At 55.4% G+C, this 22,428-nt stretch overlaps 7 protein-coding genes across 7 annotated transcripts; 3 read left to right on the top strand and 4 right to left on the bottom strand.

Moving 5' to 3' along the window:
- Window positions 1-660: 660 nt before the first annotated feature.
- CH63R_00613 (5-azacytidine resistance protein azr1) lies at window positions 661-1,746 on the bottom strand (the record flags this gene model as incomplete). The annotated part of the gene is made up of 1 exon (XM_018295588.1): window positions 661-1,746. One exon carries the CDS (start codon window positions 1,744-1,746, stop codon window positions 661-663), a length of 1,086 nt encoding a protein of 361 aa, XP_018163950.1.
- Window positions 1,747-2,962: 1,216 nt separating this feature from the next.
- Window positions 2,963-4,470, top strand: CH63R_00612 (Dihydrouridine synthase; the record flags this gene model as incomplete). Its single annotated transcript, XM_018295587.1, has 5 exons — window positions 2,963-3,006; window positions 3,086-3,149; window positions 3,226-3,413; window positions 3,457-3,720; window positions 3,828-4,470. 5 exons carry the CDS (start codon window positions 2,963-2,965, stop codon window positions 4,468-4,470), a joined length of 1,203 nt encoding a protein of 400 aa, XP_018163949.1.
- Window positions 4,471-4,818: 348 nt separating this feature from the next.
- Window positions 4,819-6,273, bottom strand: CH63R_00611 (Cyclin-K; the record flags this gene model as incomplete). Its single annotated transcript, XM_018295586.1, has 1 exon — window positions 4,819-6,273. One exon carries the CDS (start codon window positions 6,271-6,273, stop codon window positions 4,819-4,821), a length of 1,455 nt encoding a protein of 484 aa, XP_018163948.1.
- Window positions 6,274-6,689: 416 nt separating this feature from the next.
- Window positions 6,690-8,237, bottom strand: CH63R_00610 (WD repeat domain-containing protein; the record flags this gene model as incomplete). The annotated part of the gene is made up of 1 exon (XM_018295585.1): window positions 6,690-8,237. One exon carries the CDS (start codon window positions 8,235-8,237, stop codon window positions 6,690-6,692), a length of 1,548 nt encoding a protein of 515 aa, XP_018163947.1.
- Window positions 8,238-8,695: 458 nt separating this feature from the next.
- On the bottom strand, window positions 8,696-9,917 carry CH63R_00609 (Beta-eliminating lyase; the record flags this gene model as incomplete). The annotated part of the gene is made up of 2 exons (XM_018295584.1): window positions 8,696-9,756; window positions 9,845-9,917. 2 exons carry the CDS (start codon window positions 9,915-9,917, stop codon window positions 8,696-8,698), a joined length of 1,134 nt encoding a protein of 377 aa, XP_018163946.1.
- Window positions 9,918-10,905: 988 nt separating this feature from the next.
- On the top strand, window positions 10,906-12,858 carry CH63R_00608 (Major facilitator superfamily transporter; the record flags this gene model as incomplete). Its single annotated transcript, XM_018295583.1, has 5 exons — window positions 10,906-11,126; window positions 11,182-11,203; window positions 11,413-11,486; window positions 11,554-12,333; window positions 12,399-12,858. The coding sequence occupies 5 exons, from the start codon at window positions 10,906-10,908 to the stop codon at window positions 12,856-12,858; spliced, it is 1,557 nt and encodes a 518-aa protein (XP_018163945.1).
- A 2,213-nt stretch (window positions 12,859-15,071) lies between these two features.
- CH63R_00607 (Serine threonine-protein kinase psk1) lies at window positions 15,072-16,646 on the top strand (the record flags this gene model as incomplete). Its single annotated transcript, XM_018295582.1, has 1 exon — window positions 15,072-16,646. One exon carries the CDS (start codon window positions 15,072-15,074, stop codon window positions 16,644-16,646), a length of 1,575 nt encoding a protein of 524 aa, XP_018163944.1.
- Between the last annotated feature and the right edge of the window lie 5,782 nt (window positions 16,647-22,428).

The following is a 22,428-nucleotide window of genomic DNA, read 5'->3' as shown; positions in this document are numbered from 1 at the left end:
ATGAGTTCCCACTTGTTGCAGCGATGTCCGGCTCCCACGTGGGTATGATCATGGGGATAGCGCATCACTAACGTGGAGACCGAGAAAAGGGGGCCGCACTCCCGCCGGCTGCCGCCTGAGAGAGCGGAAGCAAGATGCGCGCAGAGGATACCGCCCCAATTGCTTCCCCGCGATCGGCAGGTTTCCGAAACGCACAGGGGAACATGCGAAAACAGGGACAAGAACCACATGGGACTCATTCGAGCGTGTGCCGATCCGGATGAGCCAAAACGAGTAGTTTAATCGGTGGAGAACTGAAGGGAGAAACGGTGGCTGTAACAAGAAAGAAGCAACTAGACAGAGGAGGTGTGGGAACCCTGGAAAACGTGGGGTATTTGGCTATCTTGAATTGTTTGAGACCAGCCATCGTATGTTTGTCCTCGTGGCTCTGAACAAAGAAGAAGAAAAAAGGTTGCTTTATTTTATGTACATCATTACTGCCCCCGACGAAGTGGTAGAACAAACTAATAAGAATAACTCTTGGAAAACTACGATACAACTGAAGATACGGGGATGACATTGCTCTTTTCCCCTCCCTTCTTTCTATCTTGAAACAACGCGCCGCCCGATAACCGAAGAAACCGTCAGGTGCCCGGGACATGCTACTAAATGACACTCACTTCATAGGCGACTCTTGGGCTCGGCCTTGTTATCCTCGGACGCGATGAGGACAAGGGTGCAGATGTCGTCGATCTTGCCGCCGTGCCAGTTCTCCTGTGGGAAGTATTTCTGCACGCCCTTGGCGAAGGGGCCGTCGACCTTGCGGTTGAGGCTGGCCGACTTGGTGGCTGCAGTGATCTCCGCCGCAAGCACGCTCTGCAGCGTCAGGAACTTGGAGGGTGGTCTCTCGGCGGCGTCCTCGGAAGGTTTCGTGAAGGGCCTGAGGTTGTCAACGACACGAACGCCATTCTTGGTCATGAGCCACGCGCCCGTCGATGTCATAACGCGGCTCACGATACGAAGGATGTCCTGGTTGAATAGGTTGTCCCAGACGCCGTCGGTGGCGAAGACGACGATGTCGCCGTGGCGAAGGTTGTGCTGGGTGACGTCGGCGTCGCGGGGGAAGTCGCAGAGGTTGGCGCCGCCAAAGGCCGCCATACGAGCAGCTACGCTGGGAGGTACGATGGAAAGCTGGTAGGGGGTATTGAAGGCGTGTGTTTGGGGCTCGGAGTATGTGTGAACGGCGTTCAACCGGAGCTGGATGAAGCCGGAATCGCCTAGGTTGGCAACGTCGAGATTGCCGTCTGGGGACGCCACAGCGACGCAGGCTGTGCTTCCTCCTGCGACGACGGTGCTGTCTTCGCATATTGCCTGGTATCCCTTCTGCATCAAACCCTGTGCTCGTAACGGTTCCTTGTCGCCCGTGCCATTGGTCGTCGGATCGCTCTTGGTCGAGCCGTGTCCGTAGGCAGTGGAAGCCATGTAGTCGCAGAAGCCATGCGAGAAGTCCGCGGGATCAACTCCAGAATCGACCCAGCCACCTACGCCATCAGCAACGCCGAGGGCTACTGAGCCCGAGTCGCCCGCCCTACTGACGAAGAAGGCATCGTGGCCGCTATCTGGCCTGGACCGCTTGTTGCGAGTCTGCTGGATGCGATTATAGGGGTTGAAGTGGAAGATGTGGGTTGACGGGTCGTAGGGGTGATCTTTGGCTGTGAAGGAGGCTGCGACGTGGAAGGAGACTTTTTTGACCGAGGCGGAGCTCATGCTTCTTGTCGTCGACATATATCGTTCGGAAGCGCGGGCTAGAGGGGCTATCTGGTGCCGCGCAAGAGACGTTGGGAGACTAGCGAAAGCTACAACTGCATGGTTAGAGCCCTGTCGAGGAGTCCCAAACGCAAAGGGGATAGCATACCCGCCGGTAATGGTCTTAATTTGGGGAAAAGAACCAGAGGCTGGCGCAAGATTGTCACCGTTGCGGCCATTGCTTCCAATGTGCAGCGAAGTGTAGTATTTCCTGGAGATGCGGTGCTTCCGCAGTCCGCATGTTAACTGTCCCGAAATTATCTTTAGAACTGTGACAAGAATCACATAGCGAAAGTGTTTCCAGTTCGCAAAGGGTTTGTTTAGAAATATTGGGGGGGGGAACAATCTCTCTTAACGCGTAAAAGACTCGTAACCAATTCGACAAACAATTTTTTTGGTATGTTGTCGCGCCTTAAGGGAATGAACGTCCTTGATGTCATATGAAAAAGGTTGTACCCCAGATTTCACATAGACGGCTGCCATCCGGGGTATTTCCGCTGAGTCAGCCAGCAATCGATTACCTGCCGTTATGTATCGTCGCCAGTTTCCCAGCGCATCACTCGGCTCCAGAGCTCCGAGACGACGTAGCCCAGCTTCCAGCTCGGCCACCATGTATTCAAGAAAGGCCGGTGTCCATTGGAGATTTTTGTCATTCCGATGAAATTTAATTCAACAAAATAATGCACCGATAAATCTCGACCATCAGTACAATTGGATCATCGTCAAGGTGATGGCTAGACACTGGCAACGAAGTCAAGTTCAAAATGGGTTGCGCAAGATAAACCATAATGTGCTTTGGAAAGCATAACTGACCTGATTTTCCCGTAGAGAGACCGTCTGCATATGTTGTCACTTGCATACTCCTAAGAAAGGAAAGACAAGGAGCGAACCATCTGAGACTGGGACCTCAGTCATCACCCTCGCATTTTCACCTTGCCAGGGCTCTCTCAGGATGGCTTGACATACTTCTGTTCTGCCTCTTCGGGCAAGCGGTGGAAATCACCCCGCCGTGTTGGTCGCACAAGAGCCCCACCCCCACCACCGCCACAGACACCGACAAACGCTGTAATCCTGCGCTTTCAGCGCCTTCATAGCGTTGTGACGACTCACACCCAAAACTCACTCCAATCTCAAGCCTGCCTGTCAATTTGGACAAGATTCACGCGTTACTGTCACCATGGCGGCCGAACTATACAATGGCACCATTTCAGACAGAACACAGTGAGCCCAACCCCCCGGTTTTTGCAGTCGCTTCTCCCACCTGCCACTTCATTGACTGACAGCATGCCGCTGTGCGCAGCCCTCTGAAAATCTTCGATGCGGCCAAGAGCCAAGACAGATTTCTCTATGTCTCAGCCCCTATGGTGAGATACAGCAAGGTGACCGACCTCATGGATATTCCGCGAACGATATACGCATGAAGTACTCATCATATCATAGCTTGCCTTCCGTCAAACCGTTCATGAGTACGGAACTGACATCTGCTGGACGCCAATGATCTTGTCCAAGGAGTTCAATCGCAACAACTTCGCCCGTGACAGCGGTGTGTTTTCCATTTCCCCATCACGGCCCCCTCCCCTCGCACAACCCGCTGACCAAGGCACTGCAAGATCTCACGATATCAACACGTGGAGTTCAACCCCCAACAATAGTTCAGTTCGGCTCAAACAGCCCGCTCGAACTTGCCCGCTCGTCATCCCTGGCCGCCCCCTATGTCAACGGTGTCGACCTTAACTGCGGCTGCCCCCAATCCTGGGCCTGCGCCGAGACCCTTGGCGCCGCACTCATGGAGAAGCGTGAGCTCGTTCGCGACATGGTCGTCGAGACCCGCCAGCGCCTGGCTAGCGACGGCTGGCACGTCGGCAAGGAGCGCGACGTGGACAGTCCCAAGGGGAGGAGCATCAGTGTCAAGATCCGCGTCCATAAAGACTTGAGGTGGGCATCTCACCCTTGACGGGATGACTCCGCTACGTTCGGAGAAGCTTCCAAACTTGGGAATAGGAAAAGAAGGAAGACAAAGGAAAAGTGCTGACATTACACAGGAGAACGATGGACTTCATCGACACTGTCGTCGGCAACCCCCAAGACCGCAACATTGACTTCTTGACCATCCACCCCCGTACCCGTCACACGGCGTCCAGCATCCCCATCAACACCGAATCCCTCGGCATCCTCCTCGAAAAGTACGGTGACACCCTTCCGATCCTCCTCTCGGGCGACGTCTTCTCCATGGCGACCCTACCCCTATCGACCGTCTCCAAAGGACCCGCTGAACGAACCCCGGAGCCCACGACGATCGACGGCCACAACGGCTACGCCGACTTCACCCCCAGCGGCACCGAGCTCGCGGGCCTCATGTCTGCCCGCGGTATCCTCGCCAATCCGGCCCTCTACGCCGGCTACGAGTCTTGCCCCTGGGAGGCTGTCGAGTCCTTTATACGCCACGTCGTGCGCGCCCCTATCCCCGTCAAGCTGGTGCAGCACCACCTTCACGAGATGTGCGGGCCGGGCATGGGCCCGGACAAGCGCGCGCTGCTCAACAGACAAGAGAGGGCGGCGCTCCTCGCACTCGACAGTATGTTGGACGTCATAGATTTCATGGACGATGCAATCAACCGCAAGACGGGCAGGACAGATGGGCTCCGTCGCGAGCCCGTAGGTAGCTCAACAGTTCCCGTGCCGTGATCTCTTCGTTTCTGGACTCGCGTTTCGCCGTGTTATGCCATTTTGTTGATTTTCTTTCTTAGTTACGAGTAGGAGGCACTGTCAAAGGTATCATCATGCCTCAGAAAGCATCGCTCGCGTCATGGCTTAAGCCAGTTGCCATCTCGTTAACGCCATGTCCTCGGGCATGCCATGAATCTTTCCGCAAACTAGGACGCTCGCTCCGGAAGGACGTCCCATATGGTACAATTGGGTCGTTCCCTGCCCCTGTTGATCCCTTGTCCGAATCCTTGCCGTAAAATGCGGAGGGCCTCCAAATAAACGCCTGGTCCCTAGGTAGATAATTACAATATTTTTAGACTGAAACCACTAGTCCAAGACCTCTCCCTCGTCCTCGTCCGAGAGTCTTGCACGTTTCTGCTCCCTACCCTCAGAGTCCGAATCAACTTCCTTCCGCTTTCCGGGAGAAGCAACACCGTTACCATTCGGCCTTTCCGGCTCCTTGAGTGTGGCCTGGGACCCCGATTCGGTATTAGTGATGTCGTCACGGCCGTTAGCCTTAGCTCTTGGGCTCTGAGTTCCCCTGTCTAACTCGAACGGCGTGCCTGCCGTAGACGATAGAGCGTCTTGGCTCGTCGGATCCCGGTGCTGTCTCGTATTGGCCAAGTCGAAAGCCGGCGATGGCAAGGACGGGTTCTGTTTGCGGAGCGGGTTCTCGGTGTAGAACTGTCGCATGAGATCGATGGATTTTGTGCACTTCTCTTCGTTTCCTTTCAATGCCTTCCACCACGGCTCGCCATTGACGTCTTCGATTTTCTGGTCGGTGTGCACGCTGGCGAAAAAGATGGCGGTGATGGCAACATCGCGAGCCTCGAGTAGCAGGGGGATTGATGTGAGACAAGCGTCGCTGCAGAATGCCCAGGCCGACTGCCGGAGATGCTTGTTATGGACGATGTCAAGCTGACCGAGAAGTTCGAAAAGGCGTTGGTACGGGTTCTCAACCACGAGATCGAATGTCAAGTACTCCAGCATGAGTTCCTCGTACATGAGGATGCTATCCCTCCAACGCCAGTACTCCTTGCTCATCTCGTCAATCATGAGCTTGGGGTTTTTCTGGGCGACTTTTGCAACGGTGATGATGATTTCTTTCGTCTTCCGGCAGTTCTCCTCAGTCTTATTCGCAAGAAAGAGCGCTGTAGCCGCAATATTCTGTTCAGTCGACTCCGTCAGCAAAGGTTCAGCTTGAGCTTTCTCGGCGCCTCGCTTCGACCTAGGAAGCGTGGGACGCGCCTGATACCAATCAGAGACGGCCAACATCATCGCGAGAGACGGGAAAAGAAAGGATCTTAGTCTCACATAATGGTGAATGCCGCCCTTCTCTTCGACCATGCTGTATCGCATATAGAATCGGTGGAAGAAGACGCCTGCGACCCAAAGGGTTATCTGGGGCAGATCGAGTAAGACACCTGCTTGGTATATAAAATTGACACCCTTTGCTCGCCGCAGTCGTTCTTCCGCTGGAGAGATGCCGTCAAGGATACTCGGTGTGCTCAACGTCTCGTCGGGGGTAAAGTACCACTGATTAGGCGGGGGAGCTGGTGTTTGCGCCCTCGAGCGCTGGGGCGAGCGCGTGTCGCGTTGGGAAGCAGGTCGCGGTGGCGACGTCCGGGATGAGTGCGTCGGCGGTGATGGAACAGCTGGCGGAACGTCAAGACGACGCGCAGGGGATCGTGAAAGCCGATCTGGTCGTGGCGGCCCGCCCGGTGGCAGAGTAGGAGGCTGGTAGGCCTCCCTAGTCGGCCGGTAGCGATCGATACTAGCCATCGCCGTGAGATTAATGGAATGCTTTCAGTTCGGCAATTGGTAAGTTTTGCCGTGATGAGTCGATCATGGGTAGAATGGTGCTCGTTGTCGCAGGTTGGGGTGTTGGTGTTGGTGTTAATGCTTGAGGTGCCTTTAGCTGAGGTGGATTTTCGGTCCTGTTTGGACCTGTTATCTTATCGCGAGAGCCACGTGATCACTTAAGACCCTGGCTCCTGCACGTAAGTCCGTGCATATGTACAGCATGGTCCAGAGTACTGATACTGTACAGGTACCTTGGTAGGCAACAAATAGCTCTTCTCAAGAGCCTCTGAGAAGCTCCTTCTTGCCATTTCTTGATTTTTTAATTTCTTGGGGTATCTTGGTATTCTACAGGAGTTGGAGTTCTTCTTCCCGACCGAACGAAACAGGTCGACTCTTCAAAGACCCTCACCGTCGTTGCGGCCCCAAAGCTTAACCGTCCGATCGTGTCCTCCACTCACGATCCATTTTCCGTCTCTACTCACATCGACACTGGCAACAGGCCCAGAATGTCCGCTCAGCGTCTGAATGACGCCCCAATTGTCGGCCGAGAAGATCTTGATCTTGGCGTCAAAGCCGCTGGACACAAAGAATGTACCGGCCTTCTTGGGTTGTTGCGCGCCTTTCTCATCTGTCCCAGGGGGGTTCCCATCGATGGGGTCGTCCAATCCCCTGAACCACCGTATGTCGGAAACAGCTTTCGCGTGCGCTCCCAAGTTTGCTGTTCTCTGGACCTTGCGAATGTCCCAACACTTGATCCAGCCGTCTGCCGATCCTGACAGTACCCTGTGGCCCTCGGAACCCCAGTCGAGCGCGTAAATAGGTTGGATATGCTCATCAAGGATCATCACAGTTCGTCCGGATCGCAGATCCCAAATACGGCCAATGCTGTCGAGACCAGCGCTTGCCAACAAGGACCCATCGGCGTTGAAACTGACAGAGTAAACGCCTCTGGAGTGACCTTCCTGAAGCAGCAGCTCAGCAGTCGTCTCGACATCCCAGAGCCTCCATGTGGTATCATCTGAAGCCGACGCAATATAACGGCCGGAAGGATGAAACTCAACGCGGGACACTCTGCCGCCATGGCCAGTGAGGGTTGAAAGGGGAGTATCCTGATTCAACGACCACAGGTGCACCGAGCCTTCAGCTCCTCCAGATGCAAGGTTCACTGCGTCCGGAGACACGTTGCTTTCGGTCAGCGTAGAACCAGGACGCCATGTAATACCGCTGATTTTCTGGGTGTGTCCCCTGAGGTTCAACTTTGCCTCCAAACTGGGAACCTCAATAAGCTTTAGGCCTCCACCCCAGTTGCCCACCGCAACGATCTCTCCGTTCGGCGACAGTCTCGTCATGCTGATGTGCCTATCGCCGGCTGTCTGACTACCTTGAAGCTCAAAGGCTTCCAGCTTGTCCTTGATCTGTTTCCGGAACTTGACGTGTGTGCGCAAAGGAATCGAGGCTTCGGCCTTCTGGAACTGGATCCGCCGTTTTGCTCTCGGGAGTGAATATTTCGTGATGTCGATGCGCGCCTGCAGCAGTGCCTGGCCGCCCGGTGTGTAAAATTCCTCGTCCTGCTCTTCTCCGTCCTCGTCTGCGTCTTCCATTTCTATGTCGCCGCTTTCGAGACCGGCCATCTCGTGTTGAATGGCAAGAAGGTTGCGAAGACGGTCTCTGCGTTCTGGCTTGCCTTCGCCGAAGAATGTGATGGGCTCGCCCATCTCTCTGAGCTTCGCGCGCACTCGGTTGTCGTCTGTAGGCACGGCAATGCTTGCTGCCAACTTCTTTCTCTCCATCTGCGCCAGGACGGCGGAGGCTTTTTCGGGCGCGGCGCCAGAGAATGCGGAAGGGATCTCGTAGTCATGATCCGTGGGAATATCCTCCAGCGCAATGCCTCGATCCTCGTCCATCGCCTCCTCAACATAGGCTTGCCGCGACGGGTGCATCATTTTGGGCGGAAGGGGGCTTTTTGGCCCGAAAGCGTGTTATGCAGCGGGTGTTCGTGAGCAAAAGAAGTGGTTTGGCTTCGGAGTCTTCAGTGAGCTCTGCAAGGGTATGGTTGAGCTTCAATGGCAGTCTGGTGAAATAATGATCTGAAGGTGTTCCTGAAGCCTACAACGATACTTTGCAGGCAATGCTATGAATTGAGCTTCGCGCTCCAGCCACAGTTGGACGTCCACTATAAAAATTCTCGGTAGCGGTGCTTCTTTTGGCCGCGTCGTGGAATAAGACCCCTGTCAAGCTCAGCAAACTTACAACGCCATGTACTTAGGTAGGCAGGTAGGTTCTGAAGCAATGAAGCCAATTTGAACCAACATCAACATCCTTTAAGTTGTCCAACATCAGGCTATTTGCGGCATTGTATGCTCATAAACATCATCAACTTAGTCCCCTCTCAAATGTGTGTTCACAGTCGAGCTTTCGGCACGGCACCCGACACTAATGGGTGTCCAACGCGACCTAGCACCTCGTCCATCACTGCGCCTAAGCGCTTCATTGCCAAGTCGCTGATCTGATGATGCAGCACGACTCTCTTCCCATCAAGCTTGATACCGTGCTGTCTCCCGATCTCATTCCACTGGCTTGTTTGAATACCGCATCTTCCGAGGTCCAGCCACACCATATTGGTCTCGATAGGCTTTAGCACTGTTCCTCCTCTCATCACCCACATCCGTCCAACCTCTTCTGCCATGGTCCGACTGGTCTCGAGCACCCCTCGACAATCTCGAGGCCCAAGTCCAAAGTTCTCGACAACGGCCTGTCGTGCTGCGGCAACGAGGACGCCGGCCTGTCTCATACCGCCGCCGATGCTCTTACGCAGCCGTCGCAATCGACCGACCAGCTCAGAGGGGCCGAGAACCATGGCACCCATAGGTGCGCCTAGATTTTTACTGAAGTCCAGTGTTAACACATCACAGCACCTGCCAAAGTCATTCAAGCCGCCTGTTCCCACCGAGACGGCCTCCCACAACCGTGCCCCGTCCACATGAACGGCGATGCCGTGCGCTGACGCCCACTCCTTGATTCTTTGCAGCTCCTCCAGAGGCACTACCACCCCTGAACAAGTGTTCTCTATGCTAATCACCCGTGTCGGACACTTGTGTACATCATCTGTGATGACAGCGTGTTTTTTAACATCGTCGAGGGTGATGTAGAGCCTGTTCTGTGGACGGATCCCCTGGGTCACGGCCCCGGACAGGTGTGCGATCCCTCCCGCTTCCCACTGGATGATGTGGGCACTGGCATCAGCGAGAATGGCGTGGGGAGGTTGGTGGAGGAGGGAGCGAAGTGCAAGCTGGTTGGCCATCGTTCCCGAGAGGACGAACGCTGCGCTTTCGTGCCCGCATATCTTTGCCATCTCCTCTTCAAAGGTTCGCGTCGTCAAGTCCTCGCCGTACACGTCATCGTGAAGCGTGGTTCGAGCGATCGCAAGCAACATGCCTTGGGAGGGAGTTGTTATCACATCACCTGCCATCAAAGTCAGAACGTTAGCCCAAGGATTGCCGAGGACGATATCGAGAGAACCGCGGGGTGCGGAGCACACAACAAAACTTACTTCTGAAGTCAAAAGCCGAACCAGTCCCTTGAGGGGATCCCCAGAGCACAGGGTTATGCTCAGTGTTAGGCATGATATTTCAGTCCGGTCCCGCCGTTTGCAGACAAGTGTCGTCGGCATGAACGTCTATGGTCTGAAAGCCCCTAAAGCTGTAAGAGAATGCACGGTCAGGGCAACTATCGTTATGTGCGCGCGATCCACGCACTTGGGAACACTCTACTTTACATACAAGCGGGATTGGTCGACAGAAGTCTGGGATGTCAGAAAATTTGCCCTTATGTCGTCCGAGGATTCACCGGAAGGCTGTCACACAAAGCCGCCATCTTCCCACGCGAGATCATGCAGTCAGCTCAGGCATATTACACCCTGTGTCCCTCGCACATCAAACCACAGCTGAACGATCCTTGAGGAACCATGCGCCTAGGGGCCAAACCAATTGATAGGACGAATTTCACAATCAACTCACCGTGCTCATCATATCCTCGGACTCAATCAGCATGTCACCGTCCCGACTTCAAAGGCGTGTCACGATTGGGTAGGCCGCCGACGCGCCGACCTCCAAGTGCTTATGGCGATGTAACCATGTCAGGTCCCACATGCAGCCGGCGTAGCGGTGCTGCAATCCTTCCGGGCCTGGAAGCTGGAAGATGAGCCTCTGAGATCGCGAAAGCTGCGAGGAATCAACGTTTGGCGAAGCGGGGGCTGAGTCAAGGATTCCATGTCCTTGCCTCTCTTGGAGGTTAGCAGTCGGGATTGCTTCTTTGAATCTTCCCTGAGCAGGCGGGCGACGTGTCTTTCCGGCTTTGACGATGTTTTGAAGAGTATGCCGTCAGCTGAGCGGTGTGAGATAAAAGCTGTTGAGCGGAGGTGCCTATGCCCTGAAGAGTTGGATGATGAAGGGTGCCTCACATCTACCTCTGCTCGGTCGTCTCTCGGAGCCTCTTTTCATTTGGTTCTTGGTTTGATCTCCTTACGCACTTGTCCCATCAGCAGAATAGACTGAATCTTCTTGTTTGCCAGTTAGAGCTACATTGTCTCGTTTTGCGTCAACTACCTCTAGCATGGTTCTCGAGATACATGACTCTCAGGAGTCTTCCTCCGAGAAGAGTACCTTTGCCACCGTCGAGACGGATGAAACAGCAATCCTGGCGCGGTATGGCGTCGAGAGGCGGTCAGATGGACTGATCAACTGGAAACGCGACTGCAAGACACACCCGAGGAACTGGTCGACCAGGAGAAAGATGTTTGACACTACAGTCATCGTCCTGTTTGAGTTGTACACGTGAGAGTTTCCGCATCTGTGTCGCTTTTTCCAATATTTGGCTGACACGGCTTAGGACCATCATCAGCACAACGGGAGTATGTTGTTTGCGTGATCTCACTTACCCTCTCACACGTCCTGCGGAGGCGGTCCGCAAGGCGGCACGACCTGAACGGCGCGTTGGCTTCTTGCTGCTCGTGGCACCATAGCAGCCTCAACAAGTCAAAACACAATAGCACATTCAACAAACCATCCGTGGCAAAGCATTAATCGGAGTTTCGAGCCAGTACTAACACACATTTTACAGGCAGTGGCCGCATCAGAGTCAGCACGTGACTACTGGCTCAGTCGGCAAGCATCATTAGTTGGGTTCACACTCATGTAGGCCCTCGACTAATACCCTCCCTCATCCATGCCCGAATTACGAACGTTAGCTCACCACAAACAGGTATCAACTAGGCCAAGCAGTAGGGGGCTTCCTGATCCCTCCCTTTTCTGAGTTGTTCGGTCGCCGCCTCCCGTACCTCACCTCCTGCGCCGCCTTCTGCGTCTTCAGCCTGCTCACCGGCGTCGTATGCTCCCCAGCAGCAGTCTACGTGGGGCGCTTCGTAGCAGGCCTTGCGTCCGCCGTGCCGTCAGTAGTCATCGCCGGCAGCGTGGAAGACATGTTCAACACGAAGCGACGGGTGTGGATCATCGTCCTCTGGAACGCGGGCACAACGGTCGGCCTATGCCTCGGCCCCATATACGCCGCCCACATCTCCGAGGCCGTAGGCTGGCGGTGGATCTTTCACAGCGCGGCGGTCATCACCGCGGTGCTGTTCATTTGCCTATTCGGAATCAAGGAGAGCAGACCGAGCATTCTATTAGGCAACATCGTTGGGCAGATGGCGACGGAGACGACAATACAGGAGCTGGGGTGGCACAATCCCGATGAGGCGCAAGACTGGCGGGCGCTGGTCCAGATCAGTGTCATTAGGCCCGGCAGGATCCTGGTCACGGAGCCGCTGGTCATCATGGTCGCGCTCATCTCGGCGTTTTCGTGGGGCATGATTTACCTATTCACCGAGTCGCTTACCGTTGTCTACATCTCTCTCGGATTCACAAAAACACAAGCCTCGCTGCCATTCCTGGCCATCGCCGTGGGCGTGCTCTTCACGTTCCTACCTCGTCTGTGGGATATGAGGGTACTACGGGATCGGCAACGCAAACAATTACCCATCCAACCGTGAGGCCCCCTCCCCTTTGCGAGCACCCGCAGTACGTACGTGGACGAGAGATGAAAGGTACTAGCGAGCTCAACAGAGAAGACAAAATCATCGGCTTCGGCTTCGCCGCGCCGGCCCTGGCCATCGGCCTCGCCTGGTTCGCCTGGACGATCCCGCCGGCGGTGGTCAGCGTGCACTGGATGGTGCCGACGGCGGCGCTCGTGCTCGTCGGCTTCGCTGTCAACGAGACAGCACACACGCTCAGCGGATACCTCGCCGACTCGTATCTGCTCTACTCGGCGTCGGCGTTCTCAGGACTCGCGTTCGTGCGGGCCGTCGTGTCGGGGCTAATGCCGATTGTCACGCACGAGATGTATGCCGGGCTGGACGCCAATGTCGCGGGCTCGGTGCTCGCGGGGCTGGCGGCAGCGTTCTGTGTTACGCCGTGGCTGTTCTTCCGGGTTAGCAAGAGGCTAAGGCAGCGGAGCCCGTTTGCAAGGTTCAGTCTGGAGACGCATTGCAGGACAAACGTTGAGGAGAACTAGGCCTTGTTAAATGTGAATTGTGGGTAGGTGGTTTTTGCGGATCAGGAACGTGACGTGACTTGACGTGAGGTTGACGTGAAGATGGCAGTTCGTTACGGTTTCAACAGGGTTGGATGCGGAGGATGGAGCACCTTATTTGGTGGGAACCGGTGGGAACGGGTGGAGAAGCGGGAAGTTGTTCGTCGGCGGCGACGCGGCGGTTGCGGACGGACGTGTGGTTTGCCGGTGTTCCCAGCAAGTCGACCGAATCCATATCGAAAACCCACGATTCGGCTCTTCAGTTACTGGTAGCACATGAAAACAAGCCGACAATACATGTGAAGCATCGTCCAACGCCGGCTGAGGGCCGGGAGTGTCCATGGTCGAGTGGTTTGTTCACTGGCGAAGTCCGGACTGGATGGGCTCTGCCAACTCCCGAGTGAGACATAGTGCTTGGGCCAGCGTAGCATTCTGCATGACCTGCAAAGTCTCATTAACTGCATCAGCCTCCTCTCCGAGACAATGCCTCAGAGTTATTTCCTCCTCTGCCCCCGTCAGTCTCTGATTGCCGCGCCCTTTGTTCGGGGCGTCACTTCATGCCATTGCCAGCAAACATTCCGACCGACAATGTTGTTCTTTTGTCTCTTCTCTGCGAGTGCCCCCCTTGGACATTCTCCGACTCCAACATGCGCCAGCTACGCATAAAAATAGCATGATGAAGGAAAATTACCGAGCGGCCGGCGCTATTATGTACGTGTTTGATGACGGACAATCCGCCGGTTGTCAGACCACTCCAAGCCCGAGGGCACCCTCCAGTGTTGGTGACAATCGGCGGACGTCATACCCATCATTCTTGGTCCTGCTGGGACTAATGGGCCCCCTGGGCTACTCATCACGCCAATCTCCGTATCTGTTTAGTGACGACCTAAAACAGATTGTGGGAGGCTCTCCCCGAGCGGATAGAAGTTGGCGCATTTCGTTCAAGGGGAGGAAAGTCGCTGATGAGATTCACCCCGAGATGAACATATGATCAACAGCAGTGTCCTATACTGCATCCTGTCCTGCACAATGCACCGGATGGTACCTTCCCGCTCCGCACCGCCGCAGGCCGCTTTTGGAAATTCCTACTCAGAGTAGGGAGGTGGCATGCTGAACCCCCGCTGCTATCCGGGCGACGACACGGATGAGGAAGGCCTGGAAGGGCTAGGTGGAGGCCAGACATGCCTACAAATAAGGTACCTACCTATCATACCTATGAAGCCAGGGCGAACAAGAGGTAGAGTAAGCGCCAGGCATGCATAAAAAGCCCCTCGGTCACAATAGAACATCGAGCAAGGCGAGACAAGGGGAAAAAACAAGAAAGCCCAGGAAATTCGGGCTGAAATGGGAAACAGGGCAAGAAACAAAACACTGCGGATGATGGATCCAGCCCCCGAGCCTGCCCAATGAAACGTCCCGGAAAGGCCCCAAGGGCGGGTTCCCGAATTTTTTGGCTTCCGCCTGGCGATTCCACCCCTCCTTCTACCCAGGTACGATGTACTGTAGGCTCAGGGAAGGCAGGTACCTAGGGAGGTACCTACCTACCTAGGTACCTACACTAAAGTGGCCACAAGGGAAAGGAGTGAGTTCTTGTTGTTGGTTGCTGCCCGCTCTCATGTGAATGAAAAGTCACTCGCCGGCTGACATGGGCTCGCACTCTGGTTGGTCGACTGGCTACTTCCCCGTGGGTGGCCTGTCCCGGCCTAGAGAACGGCCTGGGCGGGCTGAATTTTCCTGGATTCTCCTTCAGTGAAACAGGTCGAGAAGCCGCGCCTTGTGTAACTCTCCTTCTTTCTCTTTTCCCCCCCTTCTTCACCAACACCATTTGGGTGAATACAACCTCCCCCCCCCTCCCCGACATGTCTAGTTGACTGACCGCCGTCCAAAGAAAACCGACCAACCACCAATGCATAGTAAAAAGGAATCGTACGACTACTCCAGCTCATTCTTCCGCCGCCAGATGCGCAGCCCGAGCCACAAGAAACTCCAGAGAAACTACGACTCCGAGCCACGCGCCGACCCCGAGCGACGACGAGGCACGCTTCTTGTGCTTCGCATCTAGACACCCCACCAAAGTGACGCCCTTCACCGGCTCAGGGCGCGACCGGCATACGGACGCGCGCCCCTCGTTTACCACCAGTATTCACTACTACAAGGAGCGGCCTCCCTAAATACCCTCACCCACCACCGAGATCATGATTGCCAAGGCGACGCCCGCACTCAATACGGTGCGCGGCTTCCAACAGACCCCCGTCACCTCCGGCGACGAGGACGAGGACGACTACGGCGTATGCGCAACCCCGCCTCTCTCCTCCAAGAAGCGCGGTCGCCACCCCGCTCGCATCGACGACGTTGTCAGCGCCAACTGCAGCCCGAACATGCGCGGGGCCTCCTCCCCCGCTGTCTCCGGCATCGCGAAGCTCCGCATGCAGATGGAGCCTCTCAGTCTGGACGCCTCCTCCCGAACGAGCACATTGACTCTCAACGGTAGCAATGGCCACGCCGCCCTCCCCAAGGGACTTGGCATCAGCAGCGCTGTTATGAGCCGCTGCGGCAGCCAGGACGGCAGCCAGAGCGAGGCCGGCAGCGAGCGCTCCGAAAGCGGCTCCACGAGCTATGAGATAAACCTGGAGCATGACTACGTCGACGAGAGCGTTCGAGAGCGGACTGGGCAGATCGTGCCCATCGAGGGCAACAAAGACGTGCAGCGCAAGATGACGGCCAACGACTTTGAGCCACTTCGCTGTCTGGGCAAGGGAACCTACGGTACCGTGCTGCTGGTCAAGCAGCGCAACACCGGCCGGCTCTACGCCCAGAAGCAGTTCAAAAAGGCCTCGTTGACCGTGCACAAGAAGCTCATCGAACAGACCAAGACAGAGCGTCAGATCCTCGAGTCGGTCAACCGACACCCCTTTGTCGTCAAGCTATACTATGCCTTCCAGGACCTTGAGAAGCTGTACCTGATTCTCGAGTATGGCCAGGGTGGCGAGCTCTTTACTCACCTGAGTACGGAGAAAATGTTTGCCGAGCCAGTCGCTGCCTTCTACATGGGAGAGATGCTTTTGGCCATCTCCCATTTGCACAGCACCTTGGGTGTTGTGTACCGTGACCTGAAGCCCGAGAACTGCTTGTTGGACGCCGAGGGTCATCTACTGCTCACCGACTTTGGTCTTTCCAAGGTTGCTATCGATACCTCCGAGGACCACTGCAACTCGATGCTCGGGACGGTCGAGTACATGGCTCCTGAGGTCATCCAGGGTCAGAAGTATGGAAAGGCGGTCGACTGGTGGTCCTTTGGCGCCCTTGGCTACGACTTGATGACGGGCAACCCGCCCTTCCGTGGGGGTAACCACGCCAAGATTCAGCAAAACATCGTCAAACAGAAGCTCGTCATGCCCTACTTCCTGAGCCCCGACGCCAAGGACCTCCTGACGCGCCTGCTCAGGAAGGATCCCAAGAAGCGACTGGGTGCTAATATGCCCAAAGACCTCCAGACGATGAAGGGCCACCGGTTTTTCAACAAGATCAACTGGAAGAAGTTGGAGGCCAGAGAGGTCGAGCCGCCCATCCAGCCCATGATCACGGATCCCGAGCTCGCCGAGAACTTTGCTCCCGAGTTCACCGACTTGTCCCTGAGCCCTGTCATCACGTCCAAGGACCCGTGGAGCGCCATGTCGGCCAAGGAGGACGACCCCTTTGGCGGCTTCAGTTTTGTCGCGTCGAGTAGCATGCTGGAGAGCCACGCGTTTCGATTCTCCACTGAAGTTTAGTTAGGGAGCGTAGAGCGGCAGCGTTAGACCAAAGAGCTTAGAGCATACGGCGTTGGTAAGAGTGGGCGAGGTGTGACAATGAGTGATAAGGAAGGGAAAAGTTTAGATTCTTGCTGGGAGCTGGCGCGGGCCAAGGATCTGGTCAGCATGGCGTTTATTGAAGCGAAGCGAAAGCAAGGCGAAGCAAAGCAGCACACACTAGACTTGGACAGGGGCACATATGGACTAACCCCTTGATTTGTCCGGAACACGATACACGAGCATGGTATTCTGTCTTTCGTCTCTCGGAAATCGCCATCCACAGTGTGGCTTTCTCCTTCGGTTTCATTTCCTCGGGTGGATAAAAAAGTTTCCTCGCACCCAATAGATATGAGCTTTCTGCGTTCTTCTTTGGCAAACGGTGGGCGGTCACTGAGCTCGTCTATCGCCTTCTTGCAGTGCTGCTGCTCCATTTCCGTTTTATCTATTAGAGCCGTGGGTTGGTTGTCCAACCTCGCGATCCGTGGACTCCATGACCTGCGAACCGCTGGTCCACCGGACCTCGGCTCTTGGCTCCGAGGGCCATGTGTTTTCATGACTAGCTACCTAATCTGCCAAGTCGCTGATTCAAAGTTGAGTTTTTCCCTCCCCGTGACCCAGCTTTCGCGTTCGGCGCCCATCGAAAGAAAGCTTAGGTCTGTTCCGCACCATTCATGTTCGGCAAGAGAATCTTTTGTGATTACGCGGTCCCGCTTGGCACACATCTACCTTACTTTCAAGCTAGCCTATAGTGATTCTTTAGTAAGCGTTGGCAAAGTATCAAATGTCCTTCCAAATTCCGGGTGGATGACGCGGGAATGCCTCCTTGCCCGGTGTCCGTATTCTTGTACGGTCTCGAAGTCGCCGCAGGAGTTTCTTCTCGGCATCCGGCTGCAATCATGAAAACCACGTAGGATCGGGCGTCGTACGAATACGTAGTATGCCCAGGAAAGTGAGTGCCGGACCCCCCTCTCTACGTTGTATTACGCCCGTTTGGTGCTCCGGGGGAAAGAGACGCAAACTTTGGGCGTTCTGCTGGCATGTGCGATGTACGGCCAATTTTGAACGACAGGTTTCGAATGCATGACGAAGGATTTCGTTGCTTCGAGGGTGAAGTTAGCCATTGTGTTTCATGGGGGGAGGGGGGTCGTGTAGGATCAAGGGTGCCACACCCCGAGCGAAAAGCTGTCCAAGTCGACATCGGACGGCCGCGATGTCGATTCCTTGTATACCTGCCGTTCGGGTTTTGACCTTGTTCGCTGCGTGGCAACAACCCCCGTGAAACGCGATGTCCACGGGAGAGGTCGAGGTCGCGGTCTGACATCTAATCGAGTTGGCCTTAACCGGCGAGATTGGTAACTTCATCATTTCGAGCGATTGGGCGATCTTGGTGGCTTCATCTGGGCAGATTGTGCTCGCCTCGCCCGTTGATTATTATCAGAATAATTGCAGCATGGCCACCGGCCGGAGCCAGGTCAGGCGTGCGGTGCCCATGAACGCAAAGCTGCAATACATTAGTTTGTTGTTCCATGGGCCATTGAAGATGCATCGGTACAGTCGTCACGGCTGGACGGACCAAGTAAAAAAAAAAAAGAAAAAAAAAAAAGAGAGAGATGAGCCCAGAACAGGCTGACAGGGGAACGCTGGTAGAGTTGAGGGGAGTTGCAGACCCCGGAGAGCGAGTGCCCTACGAGCGGCGACGCGGCGTTGTGTAGGAAATGAGCCATGTCCCAGGGTTGGGGTTCGTGATGTTCCGTCGTTCCCTACATGGGTTCAGGAAGCTTAAAGTTCGCCTAACAACCGCTCTTTGCATAGCCTCTGCTAGGATGACACTGCGCGAAGGCTACTCGGTAAGACCGCCTGATGAATATGGACAAGGAATACGGATAGAAGTTGTGTAGAGGTGGGGTCAAGCCGGCACATGTGGGGCGGAGCGGGATGATTGTTGCACCATCGCCTAGATGCAGCGTGCATTGCAATAAAAGAGCTCGCCCTCGACTCGCAGACCGCTTAATTGCAGTCTTGGGTGGCCCGGAAAACGGCAGCCCAATCTCCCACAAGTGAAAGAGAACGCCCACATCGGCCCCACACCGGGTTACCGCGGCCGGATTGGGATATCGAGATTGCCGGGTCGAGTGGTGATGAACAGACAGCGATCGCCGGGGTTTGGGACCGTGGCGTAGCCTGTCACGAGGGTGGTCAGGAAGAAGGTACAAGTCGTAACGAGTTGCCTCCAGGGTACGGCGGTGTTTGGGGCGAGCCGTCGTCCATCATCATCCGACCTACTGCAAGCATCAGCCTTGACTCGCTGTTGCGGCAAACCCAGAGGGTGGCACTTGGTTGCGATGAGTCAAATTGGTATGTATTAGGGACGATCACTTCTGGAGACTGGAGAAGAATGCACATGTTTATTCACGACTTCGATATGGTCAGGGGCAATGCCAGGACTTGGGAAGGGGGAGAGAATAGGATTGGCAACTCTGTGAGAGGATTCCCGGCGTAACCAAACATGCGATCGGGGACCTTTCCCTCAATGCAGACTGGGACGGCCCTGGTGTGGTTGACAATCACTGGTTGCACGCCAACAAGCCAGAGTCGTTGGTGGCAGGCTTGGCGTCGTGTACTGGGCGTGGGGTAGAACATTGAGCAACATGGTGGTGACGCAATCCCCTGATGCTTTCAGACCTTTCAAGCTGACAAGGTCCATGTGTTTTGTCCAATGTCTTGAGATCATGCCAATGGCCTGGTGTTTGTGTAATGTTTAGGCCTTGATTAGAACTGCCCGGACGTCGCTGGTCACCGCCAGCTTAGACACGGAGCTTTGGTCCGGCAGTCCGAAGACCAGGCGGCGCCTGTACCGAGCCTGCGAGGCGGAGCGTTCAAGCCATCCTGTGTCTTGGGATGTGTCGTGTCCTAACAACATGGGCCCAAACACAGAGACAATGTGATCTCAGGAAAGCGAAGCATCACATCGGATCAAAGTGCGTCATTGTGTAAGCCAAGAGACGGCCAGAACCTGCAAACACCGGAATGTCGGAATAGATAGAACTGCGTCGAGGTGACCTCCTACCCTGCAGTAGTAGAGTTTCATGTCTCGAACATTGCGTCAGAAGCGCGCGGTTTGACAGGTTCAAGTAGAGTCCTTCCAGTTTGGGCAACCAGCTTCATATCTCTGGCCAACCCTATCCAGGTTCGGCTGGGGTCCAGACCGGCGACGTCGTCCGCTGTCGGCCCGCCGGCGATCGGCCGTCTCTCAAGGCCGTCTCTCTCAGAATGTCGTTACGCTTTCTTTAGTGGTGATGACATGGAAGGCATTGCGCGGCCTGCGTTGGTGCTTATCCGCGCTTGTCTCACTGGTGCCGTCTTAGTGGAAGGATTGCACAAATCGGGACGGGTATACGGATTATTAGTTGTACGGTTGGACCTCCTGGACAGTAGATTGTAACAATCCATGGTGAGGCGTGCGCAAGTCGTCTAGCCCGTGAGCTCGGCCTCGACTCCGGCCAACAAACATCAGGGAGTGGGACGGCTCCCAACACGTGGTCGGCATTGCAATAGTCACATCTCTTGGTCAGCAAGAAATGGGCTTCAGTCAATTGGAGGGCCCCGGGCTTCCATGGATGAGGCATGAGGGATGAGGCCTCTTGGAAACGAAGATAGCACCACCAGTTTGTTCGGGGCCGTAAGGATCTTGGCTGAGACGCAGCACCCGGGAGGAACTTTGAGAAATGCCGAAAGTTGCGGCTGTCGTCAGATACGCCCCCTTCTTGGCAGACAACAGCAGACACCAAATGTGAGTCGGTGTAAGCCAGTGCCTGTATCTATTGGCTAGGTGCCCCTGATGTCGAGAGTATGTAGTGGTTCCGGTGCTGCATACCTCGGTGAGGAGGCAGGCGTGCCGAGAACATCAACAACGGAAGGAGATCAACGCTGGGGCGAGCCTGGTCCGTCGGTGGCTATTCCAAGCTGCCTGTGACCTGTCCAGGCCATCGGAACTTGCGAAACAGATACTGTCCGTGTACAGAGTACATCCACCTCAGTCCACTGGTTTAGTGGTCTAGAGTAGTAGTTCAAATGCAGGCGCACACGCCCCCGTAGCCCCTGGCACGTAGCTTGGCAACTTTCTCTCTCCTATGCGCTTCTGCTCTTTCCGTCGCCGTCGATGAATCGACTCCCGGAGTCTCGGTCAGAGGATGACAAGCCCCGGCATTTTGATATAGCAGTGATGTCGGAGGGTGCAACCCGGAGGCGCGGCATGGTGTCCTTGACCCTGCGGCCGGTCCTGCGTCCCACCTCATTCTGTCTTCTCTTTGGCTCAGTCGTCTCAAGCCAAGCAATTTCCCTTGGAATGCTTGCGTACGCCTTGTATTTTTCTCTTTACCAGATGTCCGATGATGCCCCTCTCCAAAACACTATTTCTTACTATCTGACTGAGGGGCTTACGGCAGCAGAGACCTGGGGTCGCCCGCACGGTACCAGTTTGCATCCGAGAGGCTGAGCTGCCCAGCCTGTCGTCCATTGGCCTCTGTCACCTTAACTTTTTTCCTCTTCTGAGCCACTGCCAACTTACCTTCAGCACACGCTTATGCAGGGTACCGATGGCTACCCAGCGCTTCGTTTACAACTTCTCTTCATCCACCTTGGCAACTGTTCTCCCACTAAGTACCTAGGTACTCTCTCTCTCTCTCTTTCATCTTGTGAAGAGGTTAGAGTTCGTGCCGGACGCTCGCTGCTCACGGCCTCTAACAAGAGCACCCCGCCAACCCGCTGGTCCCATCTGTGTCGACGTCTGGTGGTTTTCACCAGTGTGGTCCGGACCCAGACCCTTCAACAAACATGGCCATGATGTATGACATCTCAGTGCTGGACTGTCATTGCGCCTTCTCAACTGCGCAAACATGTAGAACCCTTCCTCCGTGACCGCCTCCTACCTATATGACAACTTGAAGTGCCGTACAAGCGACAGTCAAGTCATATTTTCCATCCCAGAGCACCGGGATTGTCCAGGGTGTACTCTGTGTGCAAGTAACTGATAGGGACGAGGGCTGGGACGTGATGTTTGCCCAATCACGTTGCCCGCAATTCAGTCTGACAACTTTGGAAGAGGGCAGATCGCATCCAAGACACGCTGCAAGGAGTCCAGATTACGACCAGGGGAGGGTGACCCTCATGCCTGATTAGTTCCTCCGCCGACTTTTTAGGTTTTGCTGGCCCGGGGGAACGTGTTGGGCCGACTGAGTCCGTCAACATGGGTCGACTTTGCCCTAAGCCGTTTTCCCCTTCATGGTACGACACCACAGTCTACCTGCCTGCTTGTGTTGCGGCATCGAGCATACGGCAACTCCTCTTGTGCGTGGCTGTGCTAGGGAGCCAAGGCATGCCGCAGTCCGCATGCTGATCTCTGACCTGCTCCTCGAGATTGCCCTCGAAGCCTAACGGGAGAACAACAACTCACTGGGTGATACGGCTTGCAGCCAGCCATCCCACACATTATGCGTTGGTTACATGTGCTCCAGGGGTAATCCCTTGCGTGGCTGAACCTCTTCTGAACTCAACTCTCACTGTCCGCACTCCCCCAAGCCAAGATCCAGCGACGAATCGACGGGCGAGGGCAACTGGGCATGGGTCAGGGCCCGACTCCCGGAACCGACTCGAGAATTCAAAACGGGATTACTTGGTGCTAGTGTGTGAAGAAGTTACCCATTTCCTGCGCCAAGGTCTTCTTGGGTATACTTTGCACGCCGTGGGGAAGGAGAGCGAGTGT

This window comes from Colletotrichum higginsianum, chromosome 1 (assembly GCF_001672515.1).
Source record: "Colletotrichum higginsianum IMI 349063 chromosome 1, whole genome shotgun sequence".
In the NCBI taxonomy this organism is placed as follows: domain Eukaryota; kingdom Fungi; phylum Ascomycota; class Sordariomycetes; order Glomerellales; family Glomerellaceae; genus Colletotrichum; species Colletotrichum higginsianum.
The sequence above is the reverse complement of the archived record's forward strand: the minus strand, read 5'-3'. Positions and strand labels throughout refer to the sequence as shown.